Below are 18975 nucleotides of genomic sequence, written 5' to 3' on the forward strand. Positions count from 1 at the left end.
TCTATGTTTTATACTCTGATAAAACATAGGTTTTTGACCAATCAGAGCGCGCGCAGGGTCCAATCTATGTTATAAAGTCTAATATTGGTAAACTGTTCTCTTTTCGTCGTAGTCCTGTTTTACGGACTAGTTCTTGCACATTATAACGTAACAGTACTGAGAGCGTAGTAACATGAGATTTAGTCCACATACCTCTACCTCAGTTAATAATGATGAAATATTAACAATTGCCTCGGGTCTTAAATGCGTATCTCAAGGAACAAACAAGATATCAAAACGTTGACTAATATGTTAATTTCCTAAACATCCTTTGTGCGCACGCTTATATCCTGTAACTACTATGTAACTTATGCCACACCGCACGAAGATATGAATCTCATTTTCGAGTGGTAAAAATAGTGTTTTATGTTTTACGAACGAGCGTGGCGAGCGAGACATCTGACACCTGTAGCAACACGTGTTTCGCTTGTTCGTAATTTTTTTTTACCACTCGAAAATGAAATTCATATCTTCAAACCACCGTGTAATTTTCGTTTTTTCTAAATAGACAAATTGACTGTTTCCACAAATAAACGTGAAAAGCGAGAAAATACCCCGGAAATATGCCACTCGGTTCCGGATGTAGCTATATGAGTTTTACTGTGAGAAATAATATTTGTAATGCGTTCGTCTTTTGTATCAGGCCAGTCGGATTAAACTTTAATCGGTGTGATTCGTTATGAGGTTCTCTCATATATATTACAAGGTTTGGCGCTTTGATTCATTTGCCAGAGTATGGATGGAATTCTCACAAGTTTAAATGTGTAATTTTTTTCCTGTTTGAAAGTGTGCAAGAAAGCTATTGAATTTCGAATTCTGCTTCACTGCTCTACGCAAACACTCTTCAAACTGGAGACATTTGTAAACGCTGTTTTTGTATTTTAGTGTGGACGAAAAACAGTTTGAAAACAGAGTTTTTCAAAAAGGATGACGTCGCACTTGCATGAGAGTTTCCAACCTCGTTCCCAGGCTCCTTTCTCTAGAGAGAGGACCCTGGGAACGAAGTTGGAGAGTTCCTCGAACAGAAATCCAAAATGACCGGTGATTGTTGCGTTTTCTAATTTCTCCGTCGTATTAAAGATGTGGACTTTAATAGGCGTCAACTCGTCACGCGGGAAGTGTTAAGTAACCAATCAAAAGAAAGGAAAATGTAAACAAGTATGACAACTTGTGGCACGTGGACATTCATTGTTTATTCAACACGAATCTTTCATGGTCCCAAGAAAGTTGACTGGAGAGTCATTGTTGCCCTGTATAAATGTTCCCTGCCAAGCATTACTTCAAAAAATACAAAAAAAAAGATAGGTCACCATGCTCGCAAAAGAGAGATGATGGACCTTGCCCATCACGCGCGTTATTTTATCGCCTTACGTTACATTTTGCGATGGCTGGAAGCAGTGTTTATTGGAGTACTAATATTTGACAAACTCTTGATAGATGGAAAAACTTGAGCGTATGGAGCAATGGTATTTTCGATATACGGAAAAAATCACACAATTTTAGTCGACATGGACTCAAATCGTTTCTCGAATCGCTCTTGTTTTGTAGTAAAAGATAGCTCCAGACACTTATATAACAGATAACTTGAAGGCCAAAGCTACGCAATGCACACAGGCCATAGCATGTAAACTTACTGCCCATTAATTGTTTCTTCAGGACATGGATCAACATGCAAGTGCTTGGAGCCGTTGTCTTAACAGTTGCCTTTTAACGTTAGCAACAGCTACGTTGGCCATTCAGAAAATGGGCAAGCAATCTGGGCAAGTCCTAGAATCCAAGGAAGGAGCTACATATTTTTCAGGTATGCGTGAACTTGTAATGTCTAGCAAGCTTACCTTCAAACTGCTACAGAGTGTGCCAGGGTATGAGAAGAACACAACTAATAGGAAAGCAAGAAGTCACTCCTAGAATCCAAGACTTCCACGCCGAACACAAGGCTTTTTAAATTCCACGCCAACGATCGCGGATTTGCCACGAAAATAAACCCTCTGGTACTCGCTGGGCTCAAATAATCCCAATTTTGTTCGTATCATGCTCAATGGTAAACTTTGGACTCAAACGGATCGTATAAGATTATCGTATGAGACGAGACGCATATTTTGCGTTTACTCGGGCTTTGAGTTGGAGATAAACATTGTTTTTGTTGCACGTACTTCGGTAAGGCTTTTTTCAGTGTAATTATGGGTTTATCTTGTAACTGTTTTTGTCTCGGTACGCTGGAGATGCAGGGTTACTACTTATGTATACAGTAAGCGGAAAACATATATGTTATGTAGTGTGAAGACATTCTTTTTAGCGGGTTGGGTTAATTGCAAGCAAAATGGAGTGTTTATCGGAAGCAAATCTAAGCGCGGGGTGACCGGAAAGGGGGTCACAGAGTCTACTTAGGAAGTACTTTCCGGAGTGTTAAGTAACACGCCACTGATTAAATATTCATTTCGGAAGAAACATCGGCAAAACGAGTGAGCTCAACGCTTTCAAAAAGAATTCAAACGAACAATATTTGATCAATAGCCGAGGTTAAACTTCGTTTTCCTACATATATTTTAAGCATTTACATAACAGTACAATGTAGATTACATGGGTATACACGAAAGAATACGCGCATAGACAAATTCCCTGACCTTTCTGCTTTTGTTCCCGGCTTAGACTTTTCAAACATCGTATTGGTATTCTGCTTGGTTCACGATCGCGTCTACAGACAGATTTTAGTTTATGCTTCTCTCGATTAACATAAGATAATTTTGCTCAGTTGATATAGCATGTTCCTTGATGAAAGGTTCACTCATAAATGTTCGCTCATGAAGAGATCTCTCGTAAGGTTTGCGGACCAACCCGTTCCGAAAGCGCTCCTGATCTTTTAGTGTCGGTCTACCGCGAACGCTGTGTGCACATTTTGTTTCCGTTTTGTATCCGTACACAGTATTTGTGCTGATCTTCCACCGCATAAACTCTTCTCCGTCCGCCATTACACCATGCCTCATCAGTAAAATCTTCGCGCATGCGTATTAATTAAAGAATTGCAAACTGTGGCTGAACGAAAAAAAAAACGAAGCCGAAATTTCAACTCGGGCGTTTCCTTTGGAAAGCCCGAGTAATAAAATGGGGGATAAAGAGAAATTTTAAAGAAGTCACGGTTATCATGCCAAGTATCCGTACGTAGTTAAAGGTTTATACGCACGCACCAGCAACTATTAATGTGTACGCCGCTATTCGCCAAAAATTTCAGTCGCACGCCGGTAAGTCGCAACATTTTAAAGGCCACGCCGAAGATCTTCTCTGAATGCACCGTGAGGGTGGAGGTGACTTTGCTTTGATTGATACAGACCTCTCTGCTTTTTCATTTAACTAGTTAGCATGAGAACAGCTTGATTTACACAACTAATGCAGTAAGGTCGTAAAACAAGGTCACCTCCAGCGTCACTGCCAATCAGAGGAAAGGTCACTTAGGAAATTATTGAAGGATAATTGCTAATACAGTTGTGCCAATTTGTATCTTTAAGCCATTGTGGAAATATACAGAGTTACTCTGAGGATAAGAGCATCCATCTCTAAATCAGGTATGCTATGGTCAGTACAGGACTTGAGTAATATTGGTTGAAATAGTATTTGTGTTTCTGAAGCAAGCTAGCCAAGAAAGCCAAGAGAGCATTTTGATCTGATTTTGATTAAATATGCATTTCGAGAAAAATTTTTAAATATCACTCACTCATAGTGTCAGAGCTCAACGTTGCAACTGCTGAAGTCACCAATGGAATCCAACTTTTTTTTTCAGTGTCGATTTACTTTCCACACTTTTCACTGGAATACTTTTGCTGGAGACTAAATCTGAAAACGTATGGGCTAGCTGACCCCAATATTCCTTCCTGAAAGTTGCAGAAAGCCTGTGGCTTTCCAAACAGAGTGCTTGAAACAATATGAGCTACAAGATATTATAAATTATAATCCATCAAATCTTTTCGCTCGCGCGCGATTGGTCTAAACACGTCACGTGACCGAATATCACCCAGCTAAAACTGGGGGATATCCGAGATTATTATTCAACAAATTGTAACACTATCCAAATATGGTCATGATGCTCTTGATATCTGTCATCCGTAGGTAACAGATATCCGGCGATATACGTAGCTTCGTACGTGGGAAGAAAAAGTGAAGTGAAAAAATGTCGACAGAAAGGTTTAAAAATGTTACGAGCTTGGAAATCAATTTTGTTTTCAATTTGTTGAATAATTAAACAATTATCCTGCTCAATCTCGCGGAATATCGTCTGATTTTAGCCGACTTGGCCTACGGCCTCGTCGGCTAAGTATCAGACGATATTCCGCGCGATTTCGCAGGATAATAGACCTTTTTCGCTTGTACATTTTGTTTTCCCAATACAGATCATGTGATGATACTCAGGAGATTTGATCCTTTGTTTTGTTTATTAAAAAGAGTACATGCAGACATATTCATGCTTGCATGTTCCTTTTTAATGAACAAAACAAAGGATCAAATCTCCTGAGTATCATCACATGATCTGTATTGGGAAAACAAAATGTACAAGCGAAAAAGGTCTATTGTTAAATATCCCCCAATTTTCAAAACGGCTCGCGTTGCGAAAAAGATTTGAAGGATAATAAACAAGATAGCCTCCATTTGGGGCGAAAATATGCTTGGGTATTTGTCCTTGGAAATTATCTGTTCCTCGAAGCTCACAGTTTTCCTCGAGCTACGCTCTCGGAAAACTGTTCGCTTCTCGGAACAGATAATGTCCGCGGACAAATATCCTAGCATAATTTTCGCGCCAAATGGAGGCTATTGTTTATATATTTGAGACAGTACGCGCATTCTCATTGGTCGATAGGCGTGTTTAGATGAGAGTATGCAAACACGGTTGACACGTCACGCTTCTGTGTTTCCCGGCACAATTTGAAACTATTTCAAAGCCGGTAGTTCACTGATGGCAAACTCATGTATGGTGGCCGACAGTATCACAACACCTGCGCAAACTTCTGGTGTAACAGAGTGGACTCTGTACTCCCTTCCCTGCTGCCAATTGACAGTTTAATATAACGAATACTTACTTCAAATTTTTTTAAACAACATAGCGTCAGTGCGCAACAAAATAAATTTGTATACTTGCATGATAAACTAAATGCGTCAAAAGGGTATTGTTATCACCAGTGAAGCTGCATCTGTCATTCCTGTGTTAACCTGAGTTTTGGGTTTACCTTGGTGTAAAAACCTGTGACGTTTTTCTTTGCCTTCTAGCTATTGTTAGGGTTAGGGTCTATTATATTGACTTCTTTGTTTTCTTTGTTTTACGTCATTGGTGAGTGTCACAGGTTTTTAGACCGGGAATGAGCCGACTTCGCACACTGCGTAGTGAAAGATGGCAAGACGGAGTGAAGCAGGGAAATAACTAAAAAGAGATTTGGCAGGGAATTAAAACAATGTTTATTAGAAATGTATAAAAAGCGTTCACTGGCTATATAAAGTTAAAAACTTTAGAGCTTTCGTTTGTCAGTCTTCAGCTTCGACAGCCGACAACTCTTAACGTTTTTAGCCTGTGAACGTTTTTTATAGATTTTTAATGTTTTGTTGCATGGTACTTTTATTTTTAAAATATCACTATCAATTATAATAAGTTTAGTTTAGTTTATTTAAAATGACTGCTCTAATGTAATTCAAAGTGTCCGACTTTTATCAATAATATATATTTGGAAAGATACAAATTATACTGAATTAGTTTAACCACGAATTTATCATTTGTTGTCGAACTTCTATCCTCTATCAAGAGCCCTTACGACACAAAATACTATCTCTTCTATAAGTAGACTAGTAGCACTATTTCTAAGTAGCTTCTGGCTATTTTTCCTTCGTATACATTTTGGGATTTCATTATATACATATATGTTTCCATACAGTTACTAGCTATTTCTCAAGAACAATGAAGAGCAGAGCAAACTGCTGGGAGATATTTTCATGCTTGTTACTTCTTTTGTCTTCTGTCCTTTCTGAAATTGATAAAAGTAAAGTAACCATTTGACTCCAACGACCAGCTCTGCTGTCTTACCAGGTAGAGATATGCACACCAACAAGTTTGAACAAAATTTGATAGTGCGGCTTTTAGCCGCAGTCATTTTTTACGAGTGTGTATATACATTATTGCCAGTGAAGTGCTATAAGAGAAGGGAGGATGACATTTGTATTTGATATAGCAGTACAGTAGCTTACACCGAACTCGGTGACCAGCTCCCAGTTTGCTTGATAGATCAGTTGGTACAGCACTGCACTGGTCAACCTCGTTCCCAGGGTCTCTCATCTTACCGCCCCCTGAGGCGAGCGAGGAGAAACCCTGGCACACGCTGGTCACGTGTCTCCAAGAATCTTGGAGATGACAATTAACTTATTGAAGGGAAGGGTGGTCTAGTAATGATTTTGTCTATACTTAACCAACGGGAGTGCGGGATGTGGTTGTCACCAAAATAAACCAGGAGCGATATGATGCTCTTATTCTGCAAATGCCGGCGAAAACCTCATCCATCATCTGATAAAGGAATATCAAAGTTGCTGTAGGTTGTGTGGTTCAATTAAGGACGTTACATATTGTAAAAATCTCCTCAACAAGGCGAATGAAGAATTGCACGCTACGGCCCAGGCTGTGTATGGAAGATCTTCGACTCATCTGATCATTTCCTCGGAATGAATTAAAACCAGGTCTACTGCGGTGTAAGTTGTGAACGACGATAAAACAGTTTAAGAGTAATCAGGGGATCAATGAAAGCCAAAGTTATTTCGAGAGGAGCGACAGGGTGAAAAGATTTATTGGTGTCACGCCGTCGGCCGTCCCCTAGCTTTGCAGAGATCGAACGACTCTTTGCGGTCTGCATTTCGCCGTGCTTTCTCCTATCAAAAAAGTGGATTTATCTTCGACCGAAAGAAGGCTACAAAGAGAAAAAAATAATTTTTATTATGTCAAATAAATCAGTGTACGTGACTCCAACGGTTTGTGAGAATTGTGTACTCTTTTAATTTTCGTTCTCTGAAAGACTCTCAGTGACCTTTCGTTGCTTCACGCGCGGTGTTTCTGAGAAAAGGAAACATCTGCCCTGTTAGGCGAAATGGAAATTATAAGTATAGTGGAGTCGTTTGACTGTGTTATAGCATATTTTTGAAGTCTTAGGTCGGCATGTGGTTAACTGCATGTCGTTTCGCAGAGTTTGACACCTCTGTAATTTGCCATACCGTACTTATACTTTGCCCTGTTCGCACTAAGACGAATTTTTGGGTTTTGCGTTTGCAAAAAAATTGAAAATTTTGTAATCACCAATTTTTTGTTTTCGCAATCCTGTTCGCACATGATGATGCGAATTTTTTTTAGTGACAGATAACTTGATCAATTTTAATACCATCAAGATGTCTTGAAATGTGTGTCGGTGTCTGTTTCGCGCGAAGTTTCCGGTCGAATTTGTGAATGAAAAATGCTCCCCCGAAATGTTTTCATGGCACTTTTGCTTTTCATACAGAACCTGTTATTGCTATATCAACAATTAATTATAGTTTTGGTTGCTAGGATTCGTCTGTTATTCATTTTGGAGATTTTAATTCATCAGAGAAGACGCCGCCATCGCCGTCGTTTTCACCCGCACTGGATATTTCCTCGCCCTGCAGAATCTTGGTTCGAAATCCATCTGCACCTGTCCAGTGCCATTTTCCTGAGATCTTGCTCCGTAGAAATATGCGAATGGGTAGAGAGTCATCGATGGTTTAACTGATACTCTAATATGTTCAGTGAGAGATCGAACACTCGCGGGAAGTCATACGGTCACGTTCGCTTCGTAAATAATTATGCTGCAAAATTTAACGACCCAATGACGGATGGATGTCAAGGAACAAAGGATTTTCTCGCCTGACAAAATTTTTACAGCCTCTAAAGCTAGTCGACGGAATCTTTGAAGTTTCGTAGCGCTTGCAAAAATTTTGGTGGGTGCAAAAAATCGTTCGCACTAGAAATGGCTTCGCGTTGACAGATTTTTTTACAAACCAAACAAAATTTCGCGTAGTGCCTACTTTGTTTAGGCTCGCCATTCTATTGCAAGACATGTTTTTAGTATTGATCCTCCAAGGACAAAGATTAAGATGTTCCGTGAAAATAATGCTTACTTTGATTCTATGTTGGGACGCTACGACCGGATATTTGATTGGAACTGAAGGCACTGTGTGTTGCCTCTTGATCACGGATATTATATTATCTTCCTCCAACCAGCTTCAGACTGCCGTAGCTTTACTTCGAGAAAGCTATACAATTTTCTAGAAACATTGTTATGTTTTTTGCAACAATCTGAATATTCGAAATTTCATCCTGAAGGCTAAGTACTGCTAAACATCGCGGGTAATGTCAGTCGCAGCACAGCGCGATACTTTGAATATTGACAAAGCTCAACGCGACAAATTGACTGATTACAGAGGACCCTTCCCTGATGTTCTCAATTGTCAAAGAGGAACGTGACCAGCGTGTGCCAGGTCTCTCCTCGCTCGCCTCAGGGGGCGGTAAGACGAGAGACCCTGGGAACGAGGTTGTGCACTGGTATCGCAGACGCATGGGTTCAAATCCCGTTTAAGCCTGAATTTTTTCCAGGCTTTAATTTTGGAACTGCTTAGTTAAGTTGTGTGTATTACCGCGATGATTAATCATTTCGTCATTTGTCAATTTCTTTTTTTTTCGTTCTCAAGGTTTTGAACTCATGCTATCAAAACCATGTGCATGTACAATGACTGATGAGATCTAACAATACGAAACTCAACTTACTCAAAGCTACTGTGATTAATTGAAATTCTAGGTCCAACCCGAAAAACAGTCTTGTGCCAACAGATCAGTGCTTAATTTATGGGGAGGTTGTGCAGAGCGGGGAGTTTAACGTTTACCCAGTGTTAAAAGATGGCTTATTTCTCCGCCCCCTATAGTCTGTTAAAAGCCATATATAGCAGGGACATCCGAACACCGGACTGAACCAATACCGCGCACCTCGTAAAATCGCCTGATCTTGTCCTTGTTGTCACGTTTGCAGTCTGCGATTGAAGTTTTCAATTTCAATACACAGTCCTTGCTGTTACTGATTTACGGCAGCGCGTCAAAGCCAGAGATCAATCCAATAGATCTCCCGTTTGGCCACATCAGTCACGTTGTTACAACTGTTTGCTACCTATTGGGAACAATATAAGTTTTGAGAGAATTTGAGCTCACGGTTTGATTTAAGAGCAGTTGTAGCAATCGCCATATTTAATATACATATCAGGTCAGTTGTGGAATAAGTCCTATATGTTAAGGCTTTCAAAACACGGTGTGTACTTGCTTAATTTCAAACGAATCAAGCAGGCAAGGATGGCTGTTAATAGCACCTTGTTTTATTTTTATAAATTTTAAGCCGTGGTTGTCCTTAAGGTTTGCTTATTTTATGCTTTCAATCATCCTCCCTTGCGTGATTTTTTTCCCACCACGCCCATCACTTTGCTAATGGTCCGATTCCGGTTGTTGTCCCCCCCCCCCCCTCCCTTTTTCCGGGTTTGCACGTGCTGTTAAATCGCCGTCCCACGGTCCCAGTTACAGACATGCGACCTTACGAAAAACACGACGGCAACGGCAACGAGAACGTCACCAAACAAAAGGTTTAATGAGCAGAACAATAGCTGTGCACGTGCGTTATAACTCTTGGTACATTTCTTTGCCGTCTGCTGCAAAACAACAACGTGAAATGACTATATTCTGCGTTGTTTGGAGAACGTGAATCACAAAGGCTAATTTTTCGTATTTCTCTTTGGAAATGAATACATTCGTAGCATATTCAGCTGAGGCATGTTTTAATACCAACAAACACACTGAATAGATCTCAATAAATGCGAAATTTCAAAGTAAAATAGAAACAATTTTTTTTTAGGCGTCGTCCTCGCCGTCGTCGTCGTAGATGCGTAAGGTCCCTTTTCCACCGTCCCCGGGTCCTACACGCCATTAAAAGTGCGTTAAATCCCAGCTTTGGCCGCGTTAAACCACCGCCGTCCCGGCGCTCGGAGGGCCGGGGTTTCAATTGACTGATACATTAATTTGCACCTGCATGCACGAAGTGCCGCTTTCATTCTGGAATTTGCACCCGCTCTGAAAACAATGGATGGTGGAGGGTTGCGGTTTATATACCCGGCAGTTTACGGTAGTTCGAAATAGCAGGGGTTCAATATAGCAGATAGTTTTGAGTTCGACATAAACGAGTTCGAACTAGCGGGTTCCAACCCTATCTTTTACCACCAGAACGACGTAGATTTACGGAGTTTATATGAACTAAAAAAGAACGCCAGTTCATGAAAACAAGACGTTTCTTTGATTTACTTCAAGTCGAGCTCGTGAGTTTCAGAGTAGCATAGATGAGCTGTGAGGTGTTAGGTCGCGAGATGAACAAACAAAAGTTTCTCAATAAACTGTTTCTTGATTTACCTTGTTTTAATAATAAGCACCCGTTTCATTCACATTTTTTTTTTATTATTCAGTGCATGCACGAAGACGTGCTACTTTCACTCTGGAATTTGCATCCATTGTGAAAATAAGAGAAGTTTTCATCGGGCCTTGATAGGTTCCATTCTGTTGTGTTGCAGCTGCAATTTTTTACCCGCCAATGTCGGATCCTTGTATTGTTTGTCATCTAGTATCCCGTGTTTTAACCAACGTTTGATTATTATCCCAACAGTAGTCAGCAACCCTCATTTTATTCACAGTTTAGACCTCTCGGCACTATGTTAAGACACCAGTACCTCATTCTGAAATGTGCAACCGCCCTTGGAATGACAGAAGAGATTCCACCCCATTTCTTGGTGGGTGTCTGTTGTGTCAAAATATCTGTTTGTGTACCAGGGATGCAACAGAAAAACACTGGCAAGCCAAAAAAAAAAAAAAAAACAGGGCAAAACAGGAACAGGCTAGGCTAGGTTTGACATGATAAAGTTCCAACCTCAGACAGGGTTTCTTTTACGTATAGTGTAGGCCGAACAAGCAGATGAAGAATGGTGTGGCATTTTAGTTTAATTTCGGCCGTAACTTCAATCCGTCTGTGAAAATCACTAACTTGGAAAGCTGGATTGCTGAAGCGACCCTGGACTGATTTGCATCTGTTCTGAAATACTCAATATCCACATAGTGCAGAACTCTTTATTTCAATACTTTATATTAAAAAAATTTGCTCTGTGGAATAATTAACAATGTTAGCTATACACCTTTACCCTGGTCCCCACAAAGATTTCTGTTTTCTCCTTCTTCGGAAGTGAAAGAAACGCTTTGGCGGATAGAAATAAACAACTTGTTGGGAATCCTGAGAATAAAAATGTACATTTCGATTCGCACGTCGTTTTGAAATTTTAATAGAAGCAATAGAGCACTTTTTCCACGTTTACATTACCTCGACAAAAAACACCCGTGGGCTGGGAGAATTCTTGAAAGTTATGCAAACCCTCAACTATGTCTTTGGGTTTGCATAGCTGTCTTGAAATTCTCCAACCCTCCTCGTGTTTAGATGAGGCTATCTAGACACGGAAAAAGTGTACTATTGCTGTTACTGAGCATGTCTTCCAGAGTCAATTTACATTACATCTGTAGTTATAGAACAAATAAAAATAGGTCTAATGTGGCTAATTCTTTGTAATAGGAGTAAATCCAAAAAAAATATTCAACTGTTGTCTTCAGTATCCATACTGTTTGTGAAATCAGTATTCTTTCATAGCTCCAAAACTTCCCTTGTTTTTATCCTTTGCAACTTTTTAATACATTCTGCAAATAAAAAGAGAGAGTTCTCTTGGACTTATTGTAACAAAATGATCAAGACTGTAAATATAAACGTAAAGCTTATTTATGGTGTTCATGCACTACTTAGCTATACAAGCACTAAGCTTAGCTTGTTTACAAGCATGTCACTGAAACAAAGGAAACAAAATAATATTTCAAATAAACATAACATAGTTAAAAATCCCAACTTGCAGGAGGCAGACCAGGTGGCTATTTACAAAGTGTACCCAAGGATTTGAAATCAGGACTAGCAAGAAACTAGTGCACAGCTGGCTACTTCCCTTTACATTTTTAACAAGTTTCCCTAAGAGGTTAGGAGGGTTGTCCAATACTCTGACAAATTTATGCATAGCATTGTATTGTATTATATCTACATAACAATAGATTAACAATACAACACAATTGAGAACGTTGCAATACAATAGAATACAATACAATGCTATGCATAAATTTGTCAGAGTATTGGACAAGTATGGAGGTTAGATAAATGATGCAGGCAGGCCCCCCTGGTAAGGTACATTTTTGTTAGCTGCGAAGAAAAAGACTATATCATATTAAGGACATGTTTAAAAATGGAAAAAGTGTAGTCAGGAGATGTCATAAGTTCTATAGAAAATGTTTGCCTCTGACTCTTGTTGTTTCTGAAACAACAAGAGTCAGAAGCAAACATTTTCTATAGAACTTATATTAAGGACATCTTGGTTTTGACCGTCACTTGTACTTCAAGTGCAACCACTGTATGCAAGGTACTGCCTAGTGTTAAAATCCAAAAAGGTCACCTTTTATTACAATAAGTAACTCTCTGAGGTCACATGCTTCTGGTACCTTTTGGCATCCCCTTTCAAATGTTCTGACAGCTACTCCTGTCGATATTATCTTAAGTATGAGTACACCCAGTGAAACAATGGACAGTTGGTTGTGTGTAATTTGATTTTGAATCACTGACATTTGTGTTTAAAAGAGAATGAAGGATAAGAGAGTTGATTCCCAGGGGGAAACTCCCTGGTAAAATCAGGGTTGCTCATTGAGAATTTTGAATGGAACCCCTAAGAGGTACCAAGATCCTGTTTTTTGGGCATGGCTTGAAATTTTTTATGCCCCTACGGGGTACATTTTGACTGGCTAATAAATTAGCAAGTTTGCTTCAGAGCCCTTTGAGGAAATCCTTCTTCCCACCCTTTTTCTTATGGCTTCATTGGATATAGATTCCAACTGGCCATTATCTGAAGAATTTTACCTGAGGCCTGGGAAAGGGAGGGGGAAGGACGTAGTTGAATTATAGAGGGAGTGTTCTTTCATCAAAATATTGAAATTACTCACCCTTAAAACTGCATTAACATGATTAGCTTGTAATGTCTTCTCTTTACTTTCCTGTGCCTTGACATTTGACTCTGATGCTAATCGTTTTAAAAAAAGTATGTAATCTAGAAAGATCTGTGAACAAAAAATTGTTCTTTAGGTTGCGAACATTCGAAATGTTCATGCTGAAAATAGATTTTCTACCAGTCTTGTTGCTTTCCTACAATAAACTTATAAATTTTAAATAGATCTCTATCTCCAAACAAGATCAATATCCTCCAAGATCAATATCCTCCAAGCATTCCTCAAGTGGTCAGATTCAAACTTCCAAAAGTGCACTAGCTTCAAAGCTAATTAACTTTGCTCAAGTGTGATGCACGCGAACGGTATACTGAGTATGGGATCTTACCAAAATGTCAGCATTTCGTGAGAGCCTTGCTTTGCTCTGATATTTCTTAATGATCGATTTCTGCTGGGCCCGTGGAAAAGTCCTTTTCATGTTTCTCAAGTAAAAAGAATCCCAACTATTAACATGTTTGTTTTGCTCCTCGATTTTGCTTCTCGCGCTCCTCGCTTTTCGCTTTTCCCGCCGCCTGAACGATTTGAGCCCGCAATCGCTACCGGGTTTTCCTCATGTAGCAGTCATGAATAATCCAGATGGAGGGAGAGATGATGAAGGAGTCGGAATTTGAGTTTGACGACGATATATTTGGAGAATCAAGTTGTAAGGAAAGCAGAGTTGAAGAGGCCTACAAACCAAAGCAATGTGATCCCGAGGTTTGTTTAATTTAAGCGTATTAAGCAGTGCCTTTAGTTTAAAAACAAAATACAAAATCTCCATCTTTGTAGGGGCCGGTCTGTTAATGCTCGTTTTGCTAATGTTTTTCCCCCACGGAAAAATAACAACAGCGGTAGAATATTTAAACTTCTTGGACAGAAGGTACAGTCTCAGTGTCCCTGTCGTATTGAACGTTTATGTCAAGATTACTAATTATCACCACTGCATTCCCTTACAACTGACATGTACATGTGCATGTACACCCTAAATTGTATTTAGTTCTCTCATCTATAAGGCCATTTCATTGAATTCTGAATGTTACAAACTAGGGAGATTCCTTATAAAAACACGCTGAGCATACAGTGGCAAGGAAGAGTGCCTGCTGCCTGAAATAGACTGATTGTCATATTGGTATTGATTCTTGGAGTTCTGATAGGGAAACATTTTGAAATACAATTGATTAGAAAATTGAGTAAACAAAAAGTACTGACAATGTTTCAAAGTTATCTCGACTCTGTTATCAAGAAGAGAAAATAACAGTCAAGATTAGTGTTAATTTGTTTATAATATTTCTTCACTAAAAGTGTAACACTACCTAGTAAAATGTATTTAAATCTTCTCCCCGCTATTTTATTCTGGTCTGCAGATTGACAATGTAGGGAACCCATCTTGGCAGGCCCAAATCAAGGGTACAAAAAAGTGGACACTGGAGCCCCCTCCAGAATGTTCCCTTGTTTGTGATCCAAAACTTGAAGTGACTGTCCATCCAGGGGAGATAAGTATGTTATTTAGCCTTGTCATCGATTTTAACGAATTAAAGCTCAGTTTCTGGTTTGAGATCTGAGCATGAGGTTTCGATGTCAAAGAGAGGAACCAAACTGCATACAAACTATTTACAACTGCTTAAGTTTACCTTGCTAATGCCATGCACTTTAAGTTTTTAAAATCTGGTTGCGATTTTCTCTCCTTTTTTAGTATGATTTTAATGTGGTGCATTTTTCTGATTGCAGTTGTTTTTGATACAAACAAGTGGTTCCATCAGACAGACATTATGGGCAAGGAACTGAGCATCACAATTGGCTCGGAATATGACTAACACTTGTATTAAAGTTGTTCAATTAATACTACGTACTACAAAATACCATTGTACATGTAGTCGCCATTGGCAGATCTACGGGAGGGGCCGAGAAAAAAACATAAGGGAAAAATGCCACCAGAGCAAGCAAAACAAAACTGCACCCTTCGTAGCTCACAGTCTGGAACCGTCACTGGTAGCAAAAGAAATAAATTTCTTAAAATGACCACAGAAAACTTGTCATGTATAAACTATACAGTCATATAAAAGAAATCCAATATTATGAACCCAATTTTCCAGCCCTTTGCTGGAATACATCATAACCCTATTTACCTCTCTAAAACAAATAACAGTTCTGGGATGTCCCTATTTGCTCTGACAATGAGCATTGCTCACAATGTTCACTTCTAATGAGCTATGCCGCTTGGGTAGCTTGGTACTTTACTAGATAATTGAATTCATTTTACAGACGTAGAAAACTTAATTTCATTAATTAGTTTTAATGAAACATATTGCTAGGACCATACATGTATTCATGTAAAATAAGGTACATGTAGATAGGGCAGGTTGTAATATAGGTTTGGTAGTGTTGTGATAGGAATACTAATAGTATACTAGTACTGTAGAATTCTACTGATAGCTAATAGCTGTTGCAGTGTTTGTGTGATTAATTATCACGTGCAAACCAATTGATTAATGGTGTTAAAATTGATGATTTCAAGTAATCAAGGGAAGGGATTAGTGATGAACACTCAGTTGGACTTTTTTATGGTCAGGGTTTTAGTTCACAAATTCAACAGTGTTTTAAATGGTGATTAATCAGGTTGCTAGTAAGACAGAACAGAAAATAATATATTTTAACTATAAAGCTAGTATAAATTAACAGACGTCTGAAATTTTAAACATGTGATTTAAGATACTTAAAGCAAATACAAACTGTATGTAATGTTTAGCCAAGTAATTAATTGGTTGAAAGCTTGTTTTGCTAACTAGTAAAGTAAATGTAAAGTTGTTGAAAATGGTTGTTCGAGGCCGTTGTGCTTATTTATAATAATTACCCCTTCTATCTGAATATTTGATTAGTTACCTAAAATAAACTCGCAGTCTATTTTAGGTTTTTTTTTTTAGTTATTTCAGAAACTTGTCTCATATAAAATGGCTGTTGACGTCATTTATCGCTCTCACTACCTCGGACAATATAGAAGTGCAAAATATTAATTCAATCAATAGTTCTTTATTACGCAAAGACATACATATGAAGTTAAAACACCATGAGATTTTTATTACTGATATGACTGACAAACCTTAGCGGGCTACAATATCAACTTATACGACGTTTATATATGTTGTATATGGGTACTTTCGGTTCTTTGCAGCGGCAACGCACGTCACAAATCCGGCTATCAATACTAGCTGCATTAACAACAATCTTTTGTTACTCTCAAGTAGTATGATCAATTGGATTTGTTAATCAGAAGTAACTGATGAGGAGTTTTGCCTGCTAACTCTCGCGTCTTATTAGGCGTGAGTATTGTTAGAGAATAAAAATGCAAGCTAGAGTGTATTCTATTAAGTGACTCATTTGTTATTAATTTGTTAAAGGAAAACCTATTTTTGGTGTTGGGTAGATATAATCGTGTGATATTCCAGAGCATTAAAAGGTTACTTTACTCTCTATTTCATTATTGCTAAAATTATACTCTCCCCAAATACCATGTTATTAAACTTGAGTTTATTCATATTCATAGAACACCATTATTTCGGGATTTTCCAGCTGTGTTTACTCGGTTGCTATGGTTAGTTTCTTTTGGTGTTAGTCGAGATAATGAAATAAATCCGATGGCTAGTTTTTGGAAACGCTCTTTCTGGAAACAATCATTTAGGAATTTATAACATAGAAATTTTGCGGTGTAATTTTTCAGCCAAACTTTATTCGCTTAGTAGTCCTTTTTGGACATTGAAATATGGTTGTCCAATTAAAATTTGTTCTCGTTTATACCTCGCACAAAAGGCCAGGAAAAGTGTATTTACCTTAATCAGTACTAAGGTGTTTGTTTGCATATGTTTAAACTTAAGAGCACGTACAGAGATAATGATATGGAAAAGGCGGGTTTATGGTTTTGGAAAAGACCAATTCACGAAGCTGCAATTATACAATCTTCTTGTAACACTTACGTTGTAAGAAATATTTAACAACAACTTTTCTCTTTTAATTTAGTGTTATCCTAAACTTTTAATCGGTAAAAATTAAGATTGTAACTTTTATATTATTCACGTTACTTAATTGTTTGGGTCAACCACTTAGAAATACTTGGTTAAAATCAAAGAAGAAAATATTTTAGTCAAGCTTGATTGCTCGAAGGAAAATATGCTAAGTAGCTCGGTGCGTAGTCGCAAAAGGGCCTTACGTGAACTGCGCATGACGTTACGTTAGCGTAATTGACAGTTTGACAGTGAGTTGATGGGTCATGTGGTTGAGCCCTCAAAAGGAACGTGACAAGAGACCTAGTTGAAGTTGAAGTTGTAGTTGTTGTTGTAACGGTTGTTGTATACGTTAACAGTCAAGAGCTGAGCAGTAGTTGAAGTAGTTGCTGAAATAACTGCGACCGGAAATAGAGACTGAATTAACTTTTTTTAATGCTCTGGAATATCACACGATTATATAACCCAACACTAAAAACAAGTTTTCCTTTAACAAATTAATAACGAATGAGTCACTTAATAAAATATACTCTAGCTTGCATTTTTATATTCTCTAACAGTATAACGCTTTTGGGTGGAAGCCTACGCGAACCACACGCCTTGCTGAGCGATTTAAGCTGTTTTAGCCATGAGTGAAACAGTTTCGAAAACTATGTTATCTTGGACCAATAAAATAAAATAAAAGGGCAATGGTGGCACATTTTCCCTAACTCTCCGCCTTGCTTGAAAATGTTTACGAAACCCATCTGTGAAGGTTCGAAACGTCTTTGGATATATTCAGCTGGTCCTCAAAAGTCCTGGCCTTTCGAAGATAAAATTACTCACCTAAAACTAATAAAACAGTTGGCAGGTACACTGCAGTAATTGATCATTTGACTGACTAGAAATCAAGCAAAACACGATTAAGGGTCACTTTCCCAGTCACTCACCATTCGATAAGGTGTACTTTCTCCCAAAGCATCAGGCTTATTGGTTCTCAATCCGGGTAACTATATATACCTTACCAATGATCAGAAGCATTATTATCCAACTGCACTTCGCAGAGTACAAATAACGCTTAAGACGAGTACAAATATCACGCGGTATTTGAACTCCAGAGGACCGGTTTGACAGGTTTCCTGCCGTTGACCAATCAGTTAGCTGGATTTCTCGCGCCAATTCCGTTCCGCTTCGCATACTTCACGAAATTCGCTCGCAAGAACATACTAATTTGGCGTGTTGGATAATAAATCTCTTATTAGACGTTTTGTTGTGTAGTATCGCTGAGAATTTGTACTCGTTGTTTGTATTTTGACTCGCCCTACGGGCTCGCCAAAATACGGCACAACTCGTAAAAATACTCAGCGATACTACACAACAAAACGTCTAATAAGATATATGTACTATTGTGGGTATCACGACATCAAAAGTGAAGAATATTCAGGCTACTGTATGAAGTTTTCAGCGTCCCCCACTTTGGAAAACGAATATCCATTTTTTGTAACTAACTGAATAAGTGCTGCGCACGATTTTTGCGTCATTAGCGCGCGCAAACTAGCGCGTGCACGTGCAAAACGTAAGAAATTTCCCACAAGCAAGGCTTGACAGCGAAATAAAAGTTCGTTTTCTCTTAAACGAGCATGGTGACCTATATTTTTTTATTGCATAATAATAGTGCCCGTGTTATCCTCTTTAATCTAAAAAAAAGTTAAAAAAAGTTATCGGAAGGAAAAAAAGATATAGCTGAAAGCGTGCACAAAACCGTTACTCTAAGATGTAAATTATGACCACGAAAAC

The 18975-nt window shown here is 38.6% G+C and overlaps 2 protein-coding genes and 1 pseudogene across 2 annotated transcripts; 1 reads left to right on the plus strand and 2 right to left on the minus strand.

Annotated features, from left to right (window-relative positions):
* The window catches only part of LOC137983823 (uncharacterized), a 4389-nt pseudogene extending 2377 nt beyond the window's left edge, over nt 1–2012 (minus strand).
* Nucleotides 2013–10072: 8060 nt separating this feature from the next.
* LOC137983830 (centromere protein W-like) lies at nt 10073–13683 on the minus strand. The gene is made up of 3 exons (XM_068831008.1): nt 13554–13683; nt 13166–13279; nt 10073–11830 (listed from the first exon to the last, which is right to left on the minus strand). The coding sequence occupies exons 1-3, from the start codon at nt 13641–13643 to the stop codon at nt 11804–11806; spliced, it is 231 nt and encodes a 76-aa protein (XP_068687109.1). The 5' UTR covers nt 13644–13683; the 3' UTR covers nt 10073–11803.
* Nucleotides 13684–13801: 118 nt separating this feature from the next.
* On the plus strand, nt 13802–18867 carry LOC137983828 (uncharacterized). Its single transcript, XM_068831007.1, has 3 exons — nt 13802–13921; nt 14569–14701; nt 14933–18867. The coding sequence occupies exons 1-3, from the start codon at nt 13802–13804 to the stop codon at nt 15016–15018; spliced, it is 339 nt and encodes a 112-aa protein (XP_068687108.1). The 3' UTR covers nt 15019–18867.
* The last annotated feature ends 108 nt before the right edge of the window (nt 18868–18975 follow it).

Source organism: Montipora foliosa, chromosome 13 (genome assembly GCF_036669935.1).
Source record: "Montipora foliosa isolate CH-2021 chromosome 13, ASM3666993v2, whole genome shotgun sequence".
Lineage (NCBI taxonomy): Eukaryota > Metazoa > Cnidaria > Anthozoa > Scleractinia > Acroporidae > Montipora > Montipora foliosa.